Source organism: Lepidochelys olivacea (genome assembly GCF_965140295.1).
Source record: "Lepidochelys olivacea isolate rLepOli2 genome assembly, chromosome: 5".
Lineage (NCBI taxonomy): Eukaryota > Metazoa > Chordata > Testudines > Cheloniidae > Lepidochelys > Lepidochelys olivacea.
The window spans coordinates 45513573-45537804 of NC_140415.1; the positions used below are offsets into that span (position 1 = coordinate 45513573).

Here is a 24232-nt window from a genome sequence, read left to right on the forward strand (position 1 = left end):
AAATGGTCACATCCTTACATTCCAAACTAGTCACACTGAAATAAGATCGTTTCGGGCAGTTAAAAAGATGATCCAATCTATCGCCTCTATAGAAAGGGAAGAGCCTACAAGATTTAAAGAAAACTTAGTTTGATGGCATCCTGTCTGGCAAGAACTCACTTATCAATAGCTAGGGCATGAAATCCTTATTTCTTTGTTGTTCTATCACTATAATCCCCATTGTTTGTCTGTATAATCTGTCTGGTTGTGATTGGTTTACACCCAACAAAATTAATTATACAGCAGACAGAAACTATTAAGGTGGTAGGATAATTGGTTAGATAATCGTGTTACAATAGGTTAAGACTGGGTTAAGGTATGGCTAAGCAGAACTCAAATTTTACTATATAGTCTGTAGTCAATCAGGAAGTAAGGGGGGGAAAATGGGAACAGGAAATGCAGGTGTGGAATTGGAATTGTGTTTTGCTAAGCAGGGGGGAATGGGACAGGGACACAGGCAAGGCTCTGTGGCATTAGAGCTGGGAAGGGGGACATTGAGGAAGAAAATTTGAATCATTGCTTGCTGGAAGTTCACTCCAATAAACATTTAATAGTTTGCACCTTTGGTCTTCAGGTATTGTTGCTCTCTGTTCATGTGAGAATGACGAGGGAAGTAAGTAGGTGAAGGAATAAGCACTAACAGTCTTATAGAAATGTGTTTTATTAAGATTTGATCTCATTTGCGATCAAATTCTGTCTGCATTTAGCTTCTTCCATTACATGTAAATGGATACATGGACATTTGTCTTCACAAGTTATTTCATGTGATGCAAGCACATTTGGAAATTCTCCATACATATTTCAGGCTCATACTTAAGCTACTATATTTGATTTGAACGTCTGTTTCTTAAAGAGCTCCTTCAGCTGTTGTTCAGTTGTTGCTTCTTTCTGCTGCATCAGCTCTGCAGCGCCTTTAGTCACTCCCCAGTTATCTGGTTTTGACATTGAAGGACAGTATGGCCTGCCTGAAGCAGGCAACAGATTCTCCCAGTACTCTTTTCTTGCCCTAAAGAAAGAAAAATGTTTAATATTTTTAATGAATGAGGCTGAGGAAATGTTACAACAGTCTAAAATATTTTAACAACTAGATCAAAATGGTCAGTGGATTTAATTCATTTGCATAAGTTTTAGCTCAATGTGAGGTCTGGATACAGGAAGAAATTTATGAAGACTGGTGGTGTTAAAAGAAGTGTTTTCTATTCTTTTAAAGCAACATTTTAAGCCACTTACCAAATAGGTATTAGCATGGTAGTCTATATTAATTCTATATCTTAGAAGTTGCTATGAATAACTTTCATGTTAATCCAAACCAAAACATTACAATTCTTTCATTTTAAGGGGCCTCTAGTTATATGTTCCCAAAACCAATACAGATGCACTGAATTGTATTAACCAACAACAAATGGGGGGGGGTGGGCACAAATGTCAAGACCAATCCTCAAAGTAGTCTGAGAAGACCCATTGGGCAAACAAATTAAAGCGTAAGAATTTAATTGTTTTAACATGCTAAGGCATTTGTGACATTTCACACCATATTCTTTATGAAAATATGCTTATAATATGACATAACTGAGATGTACTTTATGGAAGATGGGTCTTTTAAGATATAATTGGAAAGGTTATAATTTACTGAAATGACAGGTTTCAGAGTAGCAGCCATGTTAGTCTGTATCCGCAAAAAGAAAAGGAGTATTTGTGGCACCTTAGAAGCTAAACAAAGCTCATGAAAGCTTATGCTCAAATAAATTTGTTAGTCTAAGGTACTACAAGTACTCCTTTTCAATTTACTGAATGTGATTATCCAATGTGTATGCCTGTATTATTTCTGTATCTGAAGTTAGGAATATTGACTATGTATCTGTATTTCAACTGTGCTACTATGGGCGGGGGGGGGGACTCCCACTGCTAACATTTCAGGTACAACAATTGAAAAGCCAGACAAGGGGGATAGTCCATCAGCAAGGACAATGGACTGTGAAAAGACTTGGCCTTCCTGCAGACACTCCATACTGCCACTGACTCATGGATGCTGTGATACTACTGAGTCAGGTGGTCTTCTCACCTGATAGTAAACAGTATCTGGGACTTCTTGTAAACTTTCCACTGGAAGGGAAAGGGGGTGGGTCACGTTTGGGAAACAAAGGATTCCCACCTTATGTAAATCCTATTTAAGGGTGGGAAGGAAGGCAAATGGGACTTCTCCTCCTCTCCATGGCCAGTCTGCCCAAGAAGAAAGACTGCTAAAGCCACCTGAAGGGAGCATATTTAATGTGCCATTTAAGCGAAGTACTATAGTTATTATACATACCTTGCTCTGACCCAGGGTTTGGTGTGCATGCTCAAGTTATTACCCCAGCTACCATGTTTCTCAGAAGCCGGTGGCAAAAATCCTCTTTCAGTGGCCAGTTCCTCAGCTATTGCTCTGATGTGATAAGGCTCAAATCCACAGCAGCCTCCAATGTATCGAATCCCTAAGTTATAGGCCTCTCTTGCATATTTTTGCACATCCCATCTCGTGAGAATTCTTGGCTCCAGAGCTACAATGATATGTGTCAGCTTTAACTGTAATACTTAGTTTTAGCAGATATTTAGTAAAATCGCTTTACATTTTCAGCTACAGTTAATTTCGCAAACGTGCAAAGTACAATGTCACAGGCATAATTGGGCTATTGCAGTAAAGATTTAAACACTGTTAATCAGTCTGGATGCTACTGATGAAATATTTCATTACATTTCAGCTTTTAGGTGTTGGAATGCTCCTCTGTTGCATACTTGCCAGAAGTTTCCTTGTTCCAGAGGGATAAAGCCTGCCAAATTCTAATCTGACAAAGCCCTAAATCGAGTGCCAGCTACTAGGTGGGTATTTAAGTGTAAATCAGAGGTCACACTTAAAATACAGGCTTCATTCATATTTAATTTCTTATTGATCTTTACTAAAAAATGCCAGTACCTCTTAAAATAGTATGAGTGTTTAACTCTACTCCGCTTCTATGTATGCGGAGTAATAGCATCTCAGTGCTTTAAGAAACCCATTGTTAATGCCTGCACTTCAGGAAAAAAAAAAAAAAAAAAAATAATCACCCAACCACTTTGTGCCTGGGGAAACAGACTTCAATAATTTTAAACACCTGCAACTGGGTGAAACACACCAATAGCCCCTTGCACTTCTCACCTGCTTTTTGAGTGTGAGCTAGGGAACAGCAGATGTGGCCAGCTGCTCTGTAACATACCAGGCTCAATAGACATTCAATTCCACCTACCACGTGGCAAATGGCCTCTATCCTACCCTTTGTTCCCTCTGCTGCTGCCTGGAGTCGAAGAGAAGACAGCTATGCTTCCCTTCTCCCCAAACCGTAAGTTACTTGCAGGGGATCAGAAGTGCTGCATTGAACCAATGTAGATCTAGCTACTGCCTCTTGGGGAGGTGGATTACCTATGCTGATGTGAGAACCCTACCCGTCGGCGTAAGTAGTGCCTACATTGAAGCATTAGTACACAAGATAAATTATGACTTGGTGGGATAAATCTCATGACTGGGATATTGGCATAGAGAGGCATAGCTTGTTCAGGAAGGACAGGCAGGATAAAAAGGGACGAGGTGTTGCATTATACATCAAGAATATATACACTTGTTCTGAGATCCAGGTGGAGGTGTGAGGCAGACCAGTTGAGAGACTCTGGGTAAATACAAAGGGGGTTAAAAAAAAAAATAATAATAATAGTAATAATTAGGGGTGATATCATGATAAGGGTCAGCCATAGGCCACCAAATCAGGAAGAGAAGGTGGATGAGGCATTTCTAGAGCAAACATCAAATATCCAAAAAACACAAGACGTTGTAGTAATGGGGGAGGCAGGGGAGAAACTAACTATCCAGGCATCTGTTGGGAAAGTAATACAGCAAAAAACACACAAAAATTTCCAATACATGATTGGAATGTACTGGGGACAACTTTTTGTTTCATGAAGTGGAGAAAGTAGCTGGGGCACAGCTATTTTTGACTTGATTCTGTCCAACAGGGAGGAATTGATAATGAATCTGAAGGTGGAGGCAAATTGGATGAAAATCATGAAAATGTTAGATTTAATGATTTTAAGAAAAAAGGAAGGAGTGAGAGCAGCAGAATAAGGACAATGAACAAAAAAAACAAACAAAAAAAAAAAAGACTGTCAACTCAGAAGACAGGTAAGGCTCCATGGGAAGAATTCTAAGGGAAACAGGAGTTCAGGAGAGCTGGCAGTTTCTCAAGGAGACAATATTAAAACGGCACAACTGCAAACTATCGCTATACAAAGGGGGGGGGGGGAACGACTAGTTAAAAGCCATTAAGGAGCTTTTTAATGGTCTGAAAAAAAATCAAGAAGGAATCCTACAAAAAGTGGAAACATGCATAAATTAGTAATGGGGAATACAAAAGAATAGCACAAGCATGTAGATACAAAATCAGAAAGACAGGCACAAAAGGAGTTACACCTAGCAAGTGACATAAAAGAATCTCTTCATATTACCTTTTAATACTTTAGGAGCAGGAGAGACAGGAAAGTGCAGGTCCCTTTACTTAGCAGTGAAGGAGAGCTAATAGCTGAGGACATCAAGAAGGCTGAAGTGTTTAATGTCTATTCTGCTTCAGCCTTCACTAAAAAGGTGACCAGGTACTCAACACAATTAGTATTAATAAAGAGGAAGGAACGCAAGCCAAGATAAGGAAAGAATAGATTAAAGTCTACTTAGGCGTGTTAGATATTCAAGTCAGAAGGGCCTAATGAAATTCATCCTAGGAACCTTTAGGAACTAGCTGAAGCAATCTAGAAACCATTAGTGATGGTCTTTGAGAATTCATGGAGGACAGGTGAGGTCCCAGAGGCCTGGAGAAGGGCCAACATAGTACCTATCTTTAAAAGGGGGAACAAAGAGAACCCCAGGGCATTATATATCTATCAGGTAGTCTAACTTCAATGCCTGGAAAGATACTGGAATAAATTATCAACCAACTTGTAATAACCTAGAAAATAAGAGGGTTAGGAAGAATAGCCAGCAAGATCTGGCATAATTTTTTTCTTGACACAACCTACCTAATTTCCTTCTTTGACAAAGTTACTGGTCTAATGGATAGAGTTAAGCAGTGAATGTGATACCTTGATTTTGGTAAGGGTTTTGACATAAGAAAACTAGGGAAATGTGGTCTAGATGAGATTATTGTAAGGTGAGTGCACAACAAGTTGAAAAACTGTCCCCAAAGACTTGTTACGAATGGTTTGCTGTCAAACTGGGAGGATGTATCTAATGGGTTCCAATTGCGTTAGTCCTCCGTCTGATACTATTCAATATTTTTGATAAATTGAGTGAGTATGTTTATAAAATTTGCAGATGACACTAAGCTGGGAGGGGTTGCAAGCACTTTGGAGGACAGGATTAGAATTCAAGATGACCTTGATAAATTGGAGAGACTGGTCTTAATTCAAGAAGATGAAATGTAATAAAGATAAATGCAAAGTATTTCTCTTAGGAAGGAAAATATTAGATGTGCAGCTATAAATTGGGGAATAAGTGACTAGGTGGCAGTACTGTGAAAGAGGATCTGGGGGTTATAGTAGATCACAAATTGAATTTGAGTTAGTTTGATGCAGTGGCTAAAAAGGCTAATATTCTTGGGGGTATTAACAGAAATATTGTATGTAAGACACAGGAGGTAACTGTCCCGCTCTACTCAGTACTTGTGCGGCCTCAACTGGAGTAGTATGTCCAATTCTGGGCACCACAGATTAGGAAGGCTGTAGACAAATTGGAGAGAGTCCAGAGGAGAGCAGCAAAGTGAGAAAAGATTTTGAAAACCTTAAAAATGAAGATGGGCCGGGGGGGGGGGGGGGAGAGGAAAGAGACTTGATAGGTCAAATAAGTTAAGGGCTGTTATAAATAGAAAAAAAAAAGAAAAAAAAAGAGGACTCTGATCAATTGTTCTCCATGTCCACTAGAAGTAGGACAAAAAGTAGTGGGTTAGTCTGCAGCAAGGGAGATTTAGGTTAGACATTAGGAAAAACTTTAACTATAAAGGGCAGTTAAGCTCTAAAACAGGCTTCCAAAGGAGACTGAAATCTTCATCATTGGAGGTTAAGAACAGGTTGGACAAACGTCTGCCAGGGATGGTCTAGGATTACTTGGTCCTGCCTCAGTACAGGGCGCTGGATTTGAGGACTTTGAGATCCCTTCCAGCCCAACAGTTCTATAATTCTAAAATTCATTTTGGTTAATATCAACTGCTCTGACTTTCCTTAATTTGAAATTCTGCACAATAGTGTATGGATTGATGCCACTGCATGCACGGATACCACTGCAGCTTTTTCTTTACTAAACATCACTAATTTAAAAAAAAATTTTTTTAAATGGACTAGGTCTTACCAAAAGGAAATTCTGGAAGATCAATAAAGCCCTGCTTCCCACAGTCAGGGGTATGGAAAGCAAGAGGCTGAGACATCAGATGTGCTTTCAGTTTAGCAGCCTCCAAGCCCTCTTTCATGAGCTTCACAGTTCTCAGGCAAGTCTCTGGATCAAAATGGCAGTTCACTCCAATAATAGAAGCACCTGTGAAGAAGACAACTTTCCAGTTACATGGCTTTCCAGGAACTCGGCAATGATGTAATAGCAATTAAAATTCATAGCCAGAGTGCTTTGGAAGTAAAGCATTCAACCTCTACACTACCAGTACGACCACAAGCCAATCAGAGCAAAATCAAGTGGCAGGACAGGAGATAGAGAATCTCTTAAGATCCTGCATGGTCCCCCCCACAGTAGAAGTACACACACCCCCCTTACTTTTCCAGGGAAAAAATTTTCACCGGACAAAAGACTTATTTTTATATCTAGTCTTTTGTCCGGTGAAAATTTTTTCCCTGGAAACCCCCCCTCCCCAACCTCCCCTTTACACTAATTCTTATGGGGAAATTAGATTCGCTTAACATTGTAATTATGTGCCTGAAAAATGCAACTTTATGTTACTGTACTCCTAAAAAAATATTTTTTTTTACGGATTATATGGAGGAGGAGGAAATTTCTTACCAGCCTTTACCAGTTGGACAGCACATTCTCCAGGTGGTACACCATGCAAGTCTCCCTCTGGACCAATGCACAAGGTAGCTGCGACTGGCTTCCCAGATTCTTTTAAGGTTTCAACAGCCCATGCAGCTTCTTCAACATGTTCAAAATACTGAAAGAAAGTAAATCTAATCTATTTTCTTATGCATGAGGACCCAGCCTAAGTGTTACACACTCCTTAATCTCTACCCCTCCCACCCAGGTAGATTTCAGGGCCTGAGTCTCCTCATTTACATTAGCGTAACTATTGACTCCAGTAGTTACTCCTGGCTTACACTGCTGTAAAGATTAATAGAATCAGACCCTCCGCCTCCGTTACTGGGATTTAGATCATGTTTGTACAATTTGTTCTGTGTAAATGGCTGCACAAAGCACCCCAGAGAAGGATGACCCTCCCCTTTCATTTCTGCCCAGACCAGAACAGAGATTTGGGGTTAGGGTCTCGGTTGCACTCTACACTACAATGTCTGCCAGTATTGTATTTGGAAAAATATATCTGCTACTATTTGCATAAGAGCACAGTAGCAAATTTTAAAGGAGGCATCAACATATATGTGAATTCCCAAAAAACTGACTAGACTTCAATTCTAAGGAAATTTGATCAGCTGGTAAATTGCATCAACTGAAGGCACTTTGTTTCTTTACAGTTGGATTTACCTCTGCAATTAAGAAGTCCACATTTTTTTTGGCAAAGACATCCAGCTGCTGTCGAAAAATTGCTTTAACCTCAGCTTCATCTCTGCCACTCAGGTATGATGGTGTCTGACTGACTCCTCCAGCTACCAAAGCATCTCCTTCTTTAGCCACTTCCTTTGCAATGTCACAAGCAGCTTCATTCACTGTCTGGCCCTAAAATATGAGAACAGACTACATCAGTACTGATTTACTACAGAAATGCCTGCATTTCAGAAGAAAAATGAGTCTTGGGAACCATAATTAGTTTCATGTTTATTTCTAAAACTAATTTAAAATTTTAGACTTTGTTTCATTAAAACATTTTAAAGTACCAACTAATGCAGGGCCATCCTTACCCATACACGAAGTACGCAGTGGCATAGGGCACCAGGAAATTTGGGGCACCTACGCAGCTGCATGCTGCTCCAGCCCCTGCTCCTCCCCCAGGCCCCTGAGCTCCGCAGAAGGGCCAGGGCTGCAGTCACCCATGGTGGGAAGTGCAGAGACCTGGCCGCAGCCGCACCGCAGGTGAGTGCTTGGGGGTGGTTCCCCCCTTCCGCCCAAGCCAGCCCCCCCACAAAGGCCTGGGGCCTCCCCACAGAGGAGCTGCTTAGGGCCCTAGAATAAAGAGTACCAAGTCTATCTGGTTTCTCACACCTCACAATGGATCATTAAGAAGTCTGTTGGTTAACCTGTTGTACTGAGTACCTGACTGGTTACTCACCAGTCATCACAGTAGGGATATTTAAAGGTTGGTTGGGCTTTTTGGTAAGTTAACTATATATAAAAAGACAACATATTTCCAATAGATTTTCATCATACTAAGATGTTTTGGATCCCTCATAGTCAAGCCATAATTAAACGTAGTTAGTATGCAGACAACACCTCCATCAAGATATTTTATATAGCCACATATAAAAGAACCTCCTATGAATTTTCTGCTTCTAAAATAATGCTTATTATAAGCAACTGTTTTAAACAGATTCTTTTTTACAGTTCAAAAGACCACCTATAGAGCCTAATATGGATATGTTTATATATATTTTTATAAATTGAGAAGTGTTGCTTGTCTGTGGTTGGTATATTATAACTTGGAAACTCAAATTACTAAGCTGGATCTTGTACATACATCTGTGAGAATCAAAATAAATTTTAACTAGTGTAGCATTAATTATCCCATTGTAAAAAATAATAAATCAACAAATTTAAATATAAGGTGTGGCAGAGCTCTGACCTTGTCCCTGTGGGTCCTGCGCTTCCAGGTGGTTTATGCTAGCCTCAGAGGCTCACTGTGACCCTCTAGGTAGCCCATCTCTCTCTGGGGCCAGGTACAGTCTACTGAGCCCTTTTCATCATAAGCCAGCAAGGAGGTTGGTGAGATAACTTGCACAGTCTGTTGTCCCTATGGGCTTATTCCAGAACAGTTTAGCCTCCTGTCCTAACAGGGGCCTGTCTTCCCCTCCCAGGAGGCATTTCTGTAGTAGCAGGTTGAGAGGAACCTGGGCCCACCCTCTACTCCGGGTTCCGGCTCAGGGACCCGAATAGCAACAGCTGTTGGGAGCGGATCTTCCACTGCCAGAGTTGCTACATTTCCCTAGGCCACTTCCCCACAGCTCTCCTGTTTCCCTCTCAATGCCTTCTTCACCTTTACCTTAGGGCTCCTGTTCCAATGGCTTGAGGATGTCTTCTTTACCCAGCCCTTCAACCACGCTTCTGCTCCCTGGCTCTCCTCAGCCAGACTGGAGTGAGCCCTTTTATAGTATCAGAGGGGGCCTTACAGTCAGATGTTCACATTAGTTTAACAGCCTCACCTGACTCTTTGCAGGCTAATTGGAGTCATGTGTCCACCCTAGCCTGGAGCAGCCCCTGCTCCTGTCAGTCAGGGAACAGAAAACTGCTTATCCAGTGGCCATTGTATCTCCCTTCAACTACTCTGCTGTACCCAACTGGCCTGGGTCGATCACAATAGGTGTATAAAAGAAAACAGATATCAGTACTTATGATTGATTAATCAATGTAGACTGAAAGCCAAGTACCCCATACACCCAAGTTAGCAGTGCAAAGAGAATTTGTGAAAACAGATTAAACTGGGCAGAAAAACAACAATTTGTTTAAAAAGTCATGATCTGGGATTGATTGAACAAACAGCAAGGTTCTCCTTATAGGTATGGAAGCATGTCCAACCAACAGAAACAGGGATTTAAGTTAAAAAAAAAAAAAATAGACTAAAGCATTCATCCTCTTTATGCAAACTCAATCACTTCAATCTGAATGACTTAATAAAAACATAGGAAAATATGGGTCCAATGTTAATGGGGACAGAAGAATTTAAGAAAAAATGTTTATAGCAATGTTAGAAAAAGTCATTTGAAGGCATTCTGATCATAGAGTAATGTATAGCCACTCTGTTTTGAGAGGGAGTACTTGTGGCACCTTAGAGACTAACCAAATTTATTTGAGCATAAGCTGCTACTCTGAAATCTGTTTTGAGACACTCCCACATTGGGATCTTCTTGTCAAAACAATGCACAGTGCCACAACATGAGTAATGACTCAGGGCTCAATGCTCCCCCCCTTTTGGGATATAAGCAACTCTTTTACATCCCACTGGAAATTATTTGTATCTTCTGGGTAGAATCAGGCTCAGCATATTTATCATTAACTGGATGGAAGTATGAAGTCAGGCTGAATGTAAGTTATGACAGTCTAAGTGGGCAAGACCTGATGATGTGGTATAAGAGCAGAACTAAGTATCTCATTCTGATACATGCAGAGGCTTTAGGATAACCTTGATTTGTTAATTAGGCCCCAAATGCTGCCCCAGCACTTAACCTGTTAACGTATTGTTCCTTGACTTTAGCAAAGCTTTTGACATGGTCTCCCACAGTATTCTTGCCAGCAAGTTAAAGAAGTATGGGCTGGATGAATGGACTATAAAGTGGATAGAAAGTTGGCTAGATTGTCAGGCTCAACAGGTAGTAATCAATGGCTCCATGTCTAGTTGGCAGCCGGTATCAAGCGGAGTGCCCCAAGGGTCAGTCCTTGGGCCGGTTTTGTTCAATATCTTCATAAATGATCTGGAGGATGGTGTGGATTGCACCCTCAGCAAGTTTGCAGAGGACACTAAACTGGGAGGAGAGGTAGATACACTGGAGGGTAGGGATAGGATACAGAGGGACCTAGACAAATTCGAGGATTGGGCCAAAAGAAATCTGATGAGGTTCAACAAGGACAAGTGCAAAGTCCTGCACTTAGGACAGAAGAATCCCACGCACCGCTACAGACTAGGGACCAAATGGCTCGGCAGCAGTTCTGCAGAAAAGGACCTAGGGGTTACAGTGGACGAGAAGCTGCATATGAGTCAACAGTGTGCCCTTGTTGCCAAGAAGGCCATTTTGGGATGTATAAGTAGGGGCATTGCCAGCAGATCGAGGGACGTGATTGTTCCCCTCTATTCGACATTGGTGAGGCCTCATCTGGAGTACTGTCTCCAGTTTTGGGCCCCACACTACAAGAAGGATGTGGAAAAATTGGAAAACGTCCAGCGGAGGGCAACAAAAATGATTAGGAGACTGGAACACATGACTTATGAGGAGAGGCTGAGGGAACCGGATTGTTTAGTCTGCGGAAGAGAAGAATGAGGGGGGATTTGATAGCTGCTTTCAACTACCTGAAAGGGGGTTCCAAAGAGGATGGATCTAGACTGTTCTCAATGGTAGCAGATGACAGAACGAGGAGTAATGGCCTCAAGTTGCAGTGGGGGAGGTTTAGGTTGGATATTAGGAAAAACTTTTTCACTTGGAGGGTGGTGAAACACTGGAATGTGTTACCTAGGCAGGTGGTGGAATCTCCTTCCTTAGATATTTTTAAGGTCAGGCTTGACCAAGCCCTGGCTGGGATGATTTAGTTGGGGATTGGTCCTGCTTTGAGCAGGGTGTTGGACTAGATGACCTCCTGAGGTCCCTTCCAACCCTGATATTCTATGATTCTAACCTGAGTAATTTCTCAGGGCATGGAGATCTCCACAGGGATGAGGGGAGGAATTTGTTCCCCTCATAGAATCCTTTCCACGTACCAAAGGCTTGAGCAGGCAATGTGACCCCCTTCACAGGGAGAAGAATGAGAGGAACCACACAGTGGCAAACTCTCCATTCCCAAAAGACTTGCTATACAGGGCTCTTGCAGAGCCCTGAGCTAGAGTCCACACCCACTCCTATACCCAGGGGGCTCACAATATCTTTCTCCTCCCCTGTGCAGCACAATCACAGTAGTTCTGCTGTTAGGGCCCCTCTTCACCTAAAGAGGGGGTTAGATTTACAACCAAAATCAATATTTTGGATCTACTGGTTATTGCTGTGTTGTAGAGGATATGCTCTTAGCACACATTCATTTGTTATCCACATATTTTCTCTGGGATTCGTCATAATTTCTAGGATTGGGTCCTTTCTCCAGATGCTGAAGGATTCCCTGTTACCACTTATCTTGCTGTTTGTGGATTCAGTCCTTAATGTACCCCATGTAAAATAATTCCAGATAAACTAAGTTCTTTAAGTTGAATAAAAATATGACTCAGTATTCTTTCCCCCTCTTCTCACTACTACCCATGTTTTGATTTTTTTCCCTTTGCCATTGTAAGCCGAAGGTCCTTCCTACCACTTCAGACTATGAAATCACAAGCCACCCCCCCCATTTGATTTGAATTTTTATTTCCATGCCCTTGAATATCACTAAATTAACTCTGACAAGCTGTAAAAAGAAACCTGTGTTCAAATCAGAGAAGAGTATCCATTTTCCATAGATCACCATTAAAACCAGTGTTTTACTCACAGATATTTTCTCAGCTACATAGTTGCCCCTATTCTCTAATTTATCTTCACTGGCATAAAAGGTGAATGTCTGTAAAACATTTGATCCAGCTCTGAGGAATTCCCGATGAAGTTGACGAACTGCAAGATATTAAAAAAGGCAAAATAAAGTTTGATATGGTTGCCACCACTTTAGCACCTGCTTGCACAGTTACATGTTTATTGGTTAGGTTATGTTAACTTAGGAAAGGTTCTGAATTAATGGTATTGTAAAAAGACATCTACTTAGTTTTGGAGCAAGTACAGCATCTGCAGCAAACACTGCCACCTTCTCTGTTGATTTACCTCTAAACCTGGAGGGACAATTTATAGGGGAAAGCAGATAATTCAGTCTCCTTAGCCAGTCAAACAGCCTCTGCTGAGACGGTCAGTGATCTGTCTAGTCAACCATTGAGGATCTTTTACCCTACAGTTACCCTGCCAGTAAGCTCACTCACTGAATCTTTGGCACCTTGCCTATCTTTTGCTGTACTGCAGACCTCCCAATCTGTAGCCCCTAAATTGACATTTCTGCATGTACCCCAGCACTTGACAGCACTGCAGTCAGCCATTTTGTATGTTCAACCACTGGCAGCTGAAACCCAAACATCACATAACTAGAAATAGTTTTAGGGCCCTGAGAGGCAAAGCCATGCAGCTGCACGTTTGCAGTTTTGCCATCAGAATGGGAGTTTGGGACAGGAAGTTAAGGTTCCCTGAAAACAGAAGGAATATTTGGACAGCTAACCTCAGTTTTAGGCACTTCTGACATGTAAGTTTTATTGTTTTTCTAATTAGAAATGCTTTTCTGATAAGGAGAATAATGAATTGTTATTGGCTGTTTCTAGGGAAATTGTTAGCCTACCAGGGACTATTTTGAGATATAGTCTTTGTCTGGAGAAAATTTATAAAAAGTTTAATTAGAAAGTGTGCTTTGGAGCAGTCTGAGGAAGTTTTCTTTGGGCAAGGATCTGATAACTAAGTTCTCCAGCAGCTAAACAGAAGGAGGGGCCCCCCAGAAGCCTAGCTGTTGATTCCTCAAGGCCATCTTAACTTTTGTAAATATAAAGTTTAAAGATGCTCTGAACCTACTGTGACAATATTTGTGTGTGCTTAAGATCTAATAAAAAAAAAGTACTTTTAGGTAAAAGCACTCTGGTTTGTATCATATCAGACAGAGGAACTGTGTCCCCATTGATTTATTCCTGACACCACCTGGAGAGAAACAGTTACGTTACCGTTGCTTTGGGTTCTGAAAATTCTGGGTAACAAAGTGTCACTTAGCAGGATTGCTGTAAGGTAGTAAAGTGAATGGGAAAGGAAAGCAGATGTCAGCAAAAGGAAGAGGAAGTACGGAAAGAGATCAGACTAAGGGCATGTCTACACTTCTGGCTAAATCAGCACTGCTGTGATTGATGCAGTGGTGTCAATTTAGTAGGTCTGGTGAAGACACACCAAGTTGATGGCAGAGTGCTCTCCCATCGACTTATGTACTCCACCTCCTTGAGAAACATAAGATAAGTTGGCGGGAGAGTGTCTCCCATCAACACAGTGTTGTGTAGACACCACTGTAAGTCGACCTAAGTAATGTAACTTAGATTGACTTACAGCTTTAGTGTAGACCAGCCCTTAGATCGGTGTGAGAAAGGGAACACAGCAACTGCCCAGGAAATTAGTCAATACTGAAGATAAGAGAACTGCTCTAGCCTGTGAAAAACAAAATAGTAGTTGTAGCACTGTGGCCACTTATTGCTGCCTGAGTGCCCCTTTTCCCTCTTTCACAGGGCTCCTTAAACTCCACACAGGCTAAAGAAAAATTAGAATATTCTCCACCTGTGGTCCAATTTACTCAGTCCCCAGGCACATACGGGCACTCCAGGTCCCAAGCCCAGTTTAGTGTCTCTTTCCTTAGTTGGGGGGTTCCTAGCCCTCTTTCCCAGAGCTGGGTCCAAGTTCAATGTCTCTGTAGGTACCAGTCTTGCTCCCTACAGATGCGTCTTCAAGCCAACTATAGCTTCTCTGGTTTTTGTTTCCTGAGCATTTCTCAGCTTACCAACAGGCTTCCTGCATGAAACAGCCTCTACCACTCTTTCTCTACAGCTCCCTGCTGGCTTTTATATCAGAATCACCTGATTCCTCTCAGGTGGGGCTCATCTTGTAATCAGGGCTGGCTTAGCCCCAAACTCTCCATCACACAGGCAAGCCAGCCTGTCACAGGAATAACTACCAATTTTGGAAATTAAAAAGCACAAAAGCAATATTTTATGTGAAAATGTTAGTGTACTGCCAAGCACCATCCTCTTACAGTCAGCAATTGCTATTCCCCCTTTTCTATCCAAACTTAGTATTATTTGTACAGTGGTAGCACTCCTGCCCTCAGGAGAGTAGAGTATCTATGTACATGGTCAAGTTTGATTCCACTCAGTAGAGGACAGTGCTGAGCACAAAAACCAGACCACTCTTATTAAAAACAAAATCCTGCACTCATACTCTGGAATAACCCAGGAGGCTGCTCTAACAGAACACCGCTTATACCAGCTATTACACAAGAACCAGTCAGGAACATAGCTTGTTGCTCAGCTTCAGAGTTCTAAAAGTTCTTCAAATCCTGCATCAACTAGCAGTATCAAGTTTCAATCTCACATCCTTTGAACAGAGGCAGTCAAAAACTCTGGTGTGAGCAGCATTTATTTTTAATTATAATTTTAAAAATAGGTCATTCATTCTTTCCAAACAAAGGGCTACTTCAGAAAACTTCTATGATCCACTAGTTTGTTTTTCTATCAGACGCTTTCCATAAAGGGTCATTGATACAGCTAGTCAGAAAATTGAAAATGCTTTTTACAATTTTCACAATTTTTGTCTAATTTTAAACAATTTCTGGCTAGCTCTCCTTATGGATCCTGTTTCTGCTGTGTGACACTACAGCACACCCTCTTCTAGTGCAGTAATACCCATCATTGTAGTATAGTATGCTGGTGCCTGTGTTACAGGGTAAAATTAGTGCTGTTCCCCTGTGAGCCAGCGGAAATCGTACCCTACTCTAAAACAGTCAAAACATGTTCAAGACTCACCACCTTCTGAGGGGTTTGTGTGTGTCAGCGTGCGCACATATGTGTTAACTTTATTAAAAAAAAAAAAAAATAGTATCACAAGAATACAGCCAACCATTCTCTGGCCTTAGAAACTTTAGTTGCAGCTATCTTAGTACAGCTGAGCATTTTGGGATGTATAAGTAGGGCCACTGCGAGCAGATCGAGGGACGTGATCATTCCCTTCTATTCGACATTGGTGAGGCCTCAGCTGGAGTACTGTGTCCAGTTTTGGGCTCCACACTACAAGAAGGATGTGGAAAAATTGGAGAGAGTCCAGCGGAGGCCAACAAAAATGATTAGGGGACTGGAACACATGACTTATGAGGAGGGGCTGAGGGAACTGGGATTGTTTAGTCTACAGAAGAGAAGAATGAGGGGGGATTTGATAGCTGCTTTCAACTACCTGAAAGAGGGTTCCAAAGAGGATGGATCTAGACTATTCTCAGTGCTAGCAGATGACAGGACAAGGAGTAATGGTCTCAAGTTGCAGTGGGGGAGATTTAGGTTGGATATTAGGAAAAACTTTTTCACTAGGAGGGTGGTGAAACACTGGAATGCGTTACCTAGGGAGGTGGTGGAATCTCCTTCCTTAGAAGTTTTTAAGGTCAGGCTTGACAAAGCCGTGGCTGGGATGATTTAACTGGGGATCGGTCCTGCTTTGAGCAGGGGGTTGGACTAGATGACCTCCTGAGGTCCCTTCCAACCCTGATATTCTAGGATTCTATGAGCTCCAGAACCTAGATTGTGCTAACCACAGGAGCCTTTCCCATGTCTTTTGTATCCTCCATGGGTCAATGGACTGTCAGCAAGGCTGAAATAGCATCTTCCTGAAGGGTTCCAACTTCTGCTAAGAGTCTGGGTCAATAAGAGAGACCACACATTCTCTTAGAGCTCCTTAATAATGCTTGACTTGTTTTATCTACCTCTCCCCACAGGCTTCGAGTGCTCTTTGCTTATGATTGTGGCATCCCCAGCAGACTACAGTTCACAAAAAAAAAAAAAAAAAAAAAAAAAAATCAAGGAATCGGTGATGCAGGTGAACTAAAAAAAAAAATTCATAAACATGCAAATTAGATGACTATCCCAAACAACCAGGATCCAAGCAGGATCTTAAATTTGTCAATATTTAGAGAGGAAGGATGGCCTTATGGTTTAGACACTGGCCTGAAACCTCACAATAACTGGGTTTAATTAATCAATTTTAAGGCCAGAAAGGACCATCACGATCATTTAGTCTGACCTCCTGCATAACAAAGGCCAACAAATTTCACCCAATAATTCCCAGCTGGGCTACAGACTTCCTAGGTGACTTCTGGCATGTCACAATCTCGCTGTACATTTTTAAATCTTTTTGTAAAAGTGGGATGTTACTTCCTTTGCCTGTCTTGTCTATTTAGATTGTAAATTCTTTAAAGGCAGTGATTGTTTCTTCCTCGGTGTACAGTGACTAGCACAATAGACCCCATCGTGGTTGAGGCCTCTAGCAACTACAGGAATTTTGACAATAATTTAAAAGTTCTTTGCAGTCATAGTTGAGATGTATTAGCTAAAGATGTGCTGTATTTTTGAAGTGTGTCATTATAGAACTCATTCAAATAATTTTTCATTTCAACCCACCAGGTGGACAAAATCTGACCTCACACATGTGACCAAGCAATAGTATTCGAGATCTTGCAAGGGTTTCAGTACCATGATAGCATTTTAAGTTGTTTACACATCTCATTTAGGCATTTAGGGCTCATTTCTGAACTCTCTAATCTCTGCTCAGGTAACATTTCTCGCCCCTACAAAAAATAAAATAAAACCTTGTCCTCCCTCCCATGTTCTCCTTTTCTTAGTCCTCATCTTCTCCTTTTCTTCCTAGGCTCCCACTTTCTTCCTCAGTTCTTTTTTCTTTCCTCCCCCCTGTCCAGGGCCTCCATCTTTTATGTGCTTTTCTTACAAGGTAGGAGGGATTTGATATCTCTGTAGCAGTTCTCATACCAACTGGCCCAGCCAGCTGCTTCCTCCATTTTCCACACCTACTTTCTGTGTAACATGACCATGTAGGGTGGAGGAGCAAAAGTCAACAGTGCAGAGGAGGCACCACACTGCACAGAAGAGGAAATGTTCACACTTCATATCAAGAAAATATATTTATAAATAGCATATAAAGTGTTAATAAATGTTATAAGCATCTTATAGACATGAGAAATAGGTTATCAGCACATTAGTAGCAAGTGTCAGATTGTTTTAAGCCCTGGTTAAAAGACATTGTGAGAAGGCTTCCATACAAAGGAAGACTCAAAGAAGACTGGAAGGATTAGAGTGAGGAAATAGGTCTATAAAATAACTAATGTTATAAAGAAGGCTATTCTGGCACTCCTATTTCCTGTATTCAATTTAAGGACACCACATTTTAAATGTCTCAAAGGAAATACTTTTCTACCCATTGTAAACTGGCTTGTGGAACATGCTGCCACAGGATGTTATAAGGACTATTAAGTTTTTAAGAAAAGATTGTGTACATAAATAGCATCTACATTACACTTGTTATGCTATAATTTTCAATCCTCACGCTTTGAGGCAGAAGACTGACCTGCTTCTGGGTGTTCTACTGTAGCTTCTGGGGTCCAAGGTCCAGCTTTTACATAACCTCTCTTTTCAAGAGCTATCACAAATCCTCCATCTCCAATCACAATTTCTCCAGCATCTAGACGTTCTAGAATACCCTGAATAATAAAGGAGGAAAGGTTGATGGACTGTAGTTTTGTAGGCTACACACTTTTTTAAGATAGGAACTTGGTCATTCTTTGTTTTTTGGGAACAGCCAAGCATAATTTGGGGGCTACTGCAAACAGCAGCAGCGTCATATTATTCTGTTTCTTTAAAGCATCTTTCAGGCTTAAACAATGGCAGAAAGTCAGTTGTCAAAAAAAGTAGGATTTTATTATAATAAGCATACATATAGTACTTAGGCTCCAGACTATTATCACAATTTTATTAAAAACTGAAAAATGCACTGTTCCCAAAAATCACAAGTGAAGGGCCCTGTCATGCTCCTGTGAAAGTAAATGGTTAAAATCCCACCCATTATAGGCCCTAAGTGCTCCCAAAAGATTTGTTAACTTTTGGAAGAGAAACACTAGTGCATCAGACTTTTTTAGTAACTCATTTACTCTTCAGCTGAGATAAAAGGTCACCTAGGAAATGCTACAACACAAGTCGCTTGTGATACAAAATGATACAATGAAGGTATCGTGCCACAGTTAAAAAAGCATGCATGCAAGTAACATTTTACTGACACACATATCTGGCATCTTAAAATGTAATCTTATTTTAGCTTTCTGTGCAAGCTGTTTTCACTTGGTTGGATTTGTTCACACACATTTGTAAAAATCAAAGAGAATCTTGCCCATTTTGCATAGCCCAGAAGTTTAAAAAAAGATGCCAGGTTACAAAAAAATTCAGCTTTTGCATGTTTTGCCCTGCCTCTTGTCTTGAATTGTAAGCTAGTGCAAAGAAAATGTGTATAGTTTTCTTTTTATAATATGAACAATATTGGAGCAAGATAATGTTGTATTGGTTGTATCTGAAAATATTAGATGTCTCATATTCCTCTCATTGGTTTATGTACCCAAAGACTTCTAATAAGTGTACCACAATTGCACAATATCCCTACATATTAGATTCTGCCTTTGATCTCATATTTGTTTGTATTTTATTGAAAAAAAAAAAATCAGGTGTCCCCAGACATTTTCACAGTGACTACACAGTCATGGGCGTGTTAAGGCTAGCCACATTACCCTCCATATCTACCCTTTCCAGATGGCATAATACAGTTTGTTGTTTTATGCAGTAGTATCTGAGCTCAGGAGGAAAATGAAAGCTTTGTGCAAGTACAGGTGTGTGTGGCTTGAAAGCCCTTGGTAGAAGACTTTTTCCACTTTTTAGTCTCCATCCTTCGATAGATTTTCTCTTTGAGAGGTGTAAAGTAAAACCTCTGTAATTAGCACTTCACTAATCCACACACCTCATAAACTGAGTGTACAAAGAAGAGGACCAATTATTTCTCAGCACAGCTTTGACAGATCTGAGTAAGCTCTCACATTAACTTTGTTCTACAAATTATACTGTAAGAACATTGATTTACATACTATTAGCATAAATATTTCAGACTAAAATGACATTTTCCAAATAAATGAACAAAGTAAATTGAATAATCCAGCGTCCCTGCTATTAAAAAAAAAAAAAAAAGATTTGCTTTTGCACTGTGAGCCCGATACTGCTCCAGCTAAAATCAGCAATGGAAGTTTTGACATTGATTTCAATGTGAGCAGGAACATGCCTCAACTTGCAAAATTCAGCAACTCAGAAGGTGTTTCCCAGTCATTAATGTGCATTAGTGAATTTCTGTTGTAACTATGAAAGTTCAGAGCCTTTGTTAAGATTATTGTTTGCAAATGAATAACTGAGTGCCTAGAATGGGCCTGGCCAAGCAAAGAGTAAATCTGCCATGTAGAACAGGGGTGGGCAAACTTTTTGGACTGAAGGCCACACCTCGGTATGGAAATTGTATGAAGGGCCAGCTGAGGCAGGGGATTGGGGAGCATGGGGGCACACAGGGGGGAATGAGGGCTCCAGCTGGGGGTGCAGACTTTAGGTGGGGCTAGGGATGAGGGGTTTGGGGTGCAGGAGGGTGCTCTGGGCTGGGATGGAGGGGGCTCTTGGCTGGGGAAGGGGTGCACAAGGGCAGGGCTCCGACTGGGAGTGCAGATTCTGGGGTAGGGCTGGGGATGAGGGGTTTGGCGTGCAGGAGGGTGCACTGGGCTGGGATGAAAGATTTGGAGGGCAATCAGGGCTGGGGCACGGGGGGGGAGGTGGCTCAGGGGTGCAGGATCCAGGCAGAACTTACCTGAAGCAGCTCCTGGAAACAGTGGCCTCTTCCCACTCTGGAGGCAGGGCCATGCTGCTCTGCCCTACCCACAGGCACCACCCCTGCAGGTCCCACTGGCCATGGTTCCCGGCCAATGGGAGCTGCAGAGCTGGTGCTTGAGGCGGGGGCAGCATGCGGAACCCCCTGGCTGCTCCTGCTTCCGGGAGCCATGCGGAGCTGCTGCACTCGCGGAGTGGAGCAAGGCAAGCCCCTGACCCCGCTCCAATTCCGCTTCCCAGCGGGAGCTCAAGGGCCAGATTAAAAGGTCTGATGGGCAGGATGCGGCCCATTTTTTGCCCACCCCTGATGTAGAAGATCATAATCTGGGTCTCTGTTTCCATGGTCTGCCAAGGAAGCTTTCACCAGGGGAGTTCACTTCAAAAGTTTAATGAAGAAGCAGCGGGCTGAAACTTTAAAGGGGAGGAAACAGTGAATGTACGTATCACCTCATGCATTAATTACGAGCTACTACAAACTACCATGTACATGTTAATATGAAATATGGACACTTTGTTTTAATGTGAAAAGTTAAATCAAATCATACTCTTTAATGTGAACTTGTAAGCCATTATTCTGTTAAAAATGAATTCAAGGCAGTTTTTCCTGAGGCCAATTGCAGAGGTCCAAACCCCAGTCCCCCAAAACCCACATTTTTATTTAAAAAAAATTTTTTCCCCCAATCTCTGTGTGGGGCTTTCACCCAGCAAAATCATCATGGAAAACTAAGGCTTTTTAAATTTCCTATCCATGCTACTGTGAGTGGGGGGTCTGCAGACATTGCTAAGATTTCCAAAGGGGTGCAACCCACGTTTGAAATTTTTTAGAGGTCTCCAAATGAAAAAAAGTTGAAGAACACGGTCCTCGGAAAGAGAAGGCCTGCAAATTTTGTTACTAAAGGTGACAATGCCTGTTGAACCTGCCAACTATAGAAACTGCTTCTCAGCCTCAAGTTCTGGGGCTCTCCTCCCATACCCCGGGAGGAAAGGGTCTGTGCCTGGAAGGAGGTGGCGGTGTCAGAGCGGTGACTCGTGCTGCTGTTCTCAGAGCAGGATTTAGCCCCACTCAGTTGCATGACGGTTCTATTTCCCACCCCCTCCCTCAGCCATGCACTAGCAGCAGCCCCGAGTGGGAGCAGGGGATGGTGCCCGCCCATGATAGATCAGCGAAGCGATCTTGTTCGTTCTAACACTGCTGCCTCTCCAGACTTTGCAAGTGAGGGGGCTCAAACCCTTAGCGGCAGCGTGAGCTTTGGCGGCCTCTTCTCCTTGGGGCATATCACGGGACAGCTGGAGGTGCCATACGCTGCTACCCCCAAGGGAGCTGCCGGGCCGACCGCTCCAGTCCCCCCAGCGCCTACAGGGCGCCTGCACGTGGCACAGACTGGGGACTTCCTGCGCTTGCAGCGGCTCCTAGGCCGGCGCGAGTCCCGGGGCCTTTACCTTGTTCTTGGCGTGCTGGGGGCTCTTTCCGCCAGGCGGCGCCTGCATCTTTCCGGGGCGTTAGGAGCGCTGCCTTTGCACCCAGCTCCTGACTGCCGGCGGCGCTGCGAGACTCTCAGGGCGCCTCGTCCCGCCCGCCCCTTTATAGCCCCGGCAGAGAGGCGGAATGGGGGGTGGGTCCTGGGTGGCCGGGGCTGCGCCCAACACCCATTGCGGAATAGGCAACACCCTCCCACCCTAGCCCCACCGCGGGGCTGCCAATGCCGTGTGAGCCCCGGGCGCGCGGCGCTTTGGCCCCTTTCCCCCTCCGACGTGATGTAACTTCACACTCGCCGACAGGGAAGGCAGCAGGGACGTTCTTCGCTGGGGGGTAGCTCTGTGCCGCCCCGCCGCAAGGCAGCTCTCACCCCCTCCCGCTCGGTGCGGGGCGGACCCGGCTCCCTCCACTAAGGAGACTGGCCCCTGGGGCGGGAGACCGTTTCCATCCCTGCCGAGTGAGCCAGCCCGGCCCAGCGCCTGCGAGGGTCCGACACGCGCCATGCTGCGAGGAGCCCGGAGGCTGCTCCCACCCCAGCTGCGAGGTCGAGAGCTCGCCTTACCCCGCTGGGCGCGCCCCCTTAGCAGCGGCTCCTGCACTGCGGGGCGGTGAGTCCTGCCTGCAGGCTACAGCCTGTGGTGGGGGTGGTTCGCGACGCGCGCTCTCCTCGGGTTTTTCTGCAGGGAAAATGTTGGTGCGGATGGAAGTACTTCGCGAGGCGAGGGCTTCCCTGTGCACAGGCGCTATTCCCCCCGCAGTTGTTGTATGACCCCGAGTGACAGAGGCGAGGGCGGGCGAGCTGACCGAATATAGGTCTTCCCTATCCCTAAACTCTGCCCGAGCCATTCCCTTCATGGTTTTAACAGCTGAACAGCAAGTTAAGTGCTGCAGTTGTCAGAAAAGAGGCACCCTCGAATCACACTAGTCTGCGGGGTTTGACAGCGAGGAAGCCTTTAAAATACTAGTGAAAAGGCGTCGGACAGTTTTGGCTTCATTACAGGTGAAGAGGGGAATCCATATTAGCAGCTAGTGCTAAAATTAAACCTATTCCTGGCAGCGCTGCATAACTTACACCCCAGAGTCTTAAAGGAGCTAACCAAGGAGCTCTCTGAGCCACTTACTTTTAGTTTTTAACAAATCTTAGAAACCTAAGGAAATTCCAAAGGATTGGTGGAATGCTAGGGCATTTCCAATGCTTAGAAAGGGAATAACAGACCATTTTAGCCTGAGATCAATCGTCGGCAAAATAATGGACTGGTTAATCTGGGACTCTAGAATTAGAGGCTAAAAATATAATTAATGCCAGTTTAGCATGTTTTTTTATGGAAGGTAGGTCTTGTCAAGAGCTACCTTTTTTAAAAGAACAAGATTACAGCAACTATGTTGATTTACAAAAAGAAAAGGAGTACTTGTGGCACCTTAGAGACTAACCAATTTATTTGAGCATAAGCTTTCGTGAGCCACAGCTCACTTCATCGGATGAATAAATAATAAATTGGTTAGTCTCTAAGGTGCCACAAGTCCTCCTTTTCTTTTTGCGAATGCAGACTAACAGGGCTGTTACTCTGAAATATGTTGATTTAGTGTACCTGGATTTCTCTGTGGCATTTGGTTTAGTACCAAATGACATTCTGATTTTTAAAACTGCATTAAGTGGAACCATCAGGGTACACCTTAGATGGACAAAAACGATCTCACTAACAGCTCTCACCCCCTCCCGGTCTGTGCGGGGCGGACCGGCTCCCTCCACTAAGGAGACTGGCCACTGGGGAGGGAGACCGGTGTTTAGTTAATGGAGAGATGTTTCTAGAGGGGTCCACCAGGAACTGATTCTTGATTCAACATTATTGAATATTTTTACCGATGATTTAGAGTAGACCATGATATATATATCTTTGCTGATACAGTTTGCAGATTGGTGGGGTAATAAATAACAAGGAGGACAGGCTACTGTTACAGAGTGCTTGGAATTACTTGGTTAGATGGTCACAATCCAACAAAATGGATTTAACAAAGCTGAATTAAAGGTAATACATCTGGGAACAAAGAATTCAGGTTATACCTACAGGGATACTTGGTTTTGGAAAGCAATGACTCA

At 42.9% G+C, this 24232-nt stretch overlaps 2 protein-coding genes across 2 annotated transcripts in view; one reads left to right on the forward strand and one right to left on the reverse strand.

Annotated features, from left to right (window-relative positions):
* Positions 1-684: 684 nt before the first annotated feature.
* LOC311520749 (betaine--homocysteine S-methyltransferase 1) lies at positions 685-22255 on the reverse strand. Its single transcript, XM_084628483.1, has 8 exons — positions 22098-22255; positions 18322-18454; positions 12632-12750; positions 7787-7978; positions 7094-7241; positions 6437-6619; positions 2348-2576; positions 685-1045 (listed from the first exon to the last, which is right to left on the reverse strand). Exons 1-8 carry the CDS (start codon positions 22143-22145, stop codon positions 853-855), a joined length of 1245 nt encoding a protein of 414 aa, XP_084484609.1. The 5' UTR covers positions 22146-22255; the 3' UTR covers positions 685-852.
* A 150-nt stretch (positions 22256-22405) lies between these two features.
* The window catches only part of DMGDH (dimethylglycine dehydrogenase), a 67995-nt gene continuing 66168 nt past the window's right edge, over positions 22406-24232 (forward strand). The window contains exon 1 of the mRNA XM_084628482.1: positions 22406-22742. Within this exon, the coding sequence (XP_084484608.1) occupies positions 22636-22742 (107 nt within the window). The 5' untranslated portion in view covers positions 22406-22635. The remainder of the gene's footprint in view (positions 22743-24232) is intronic.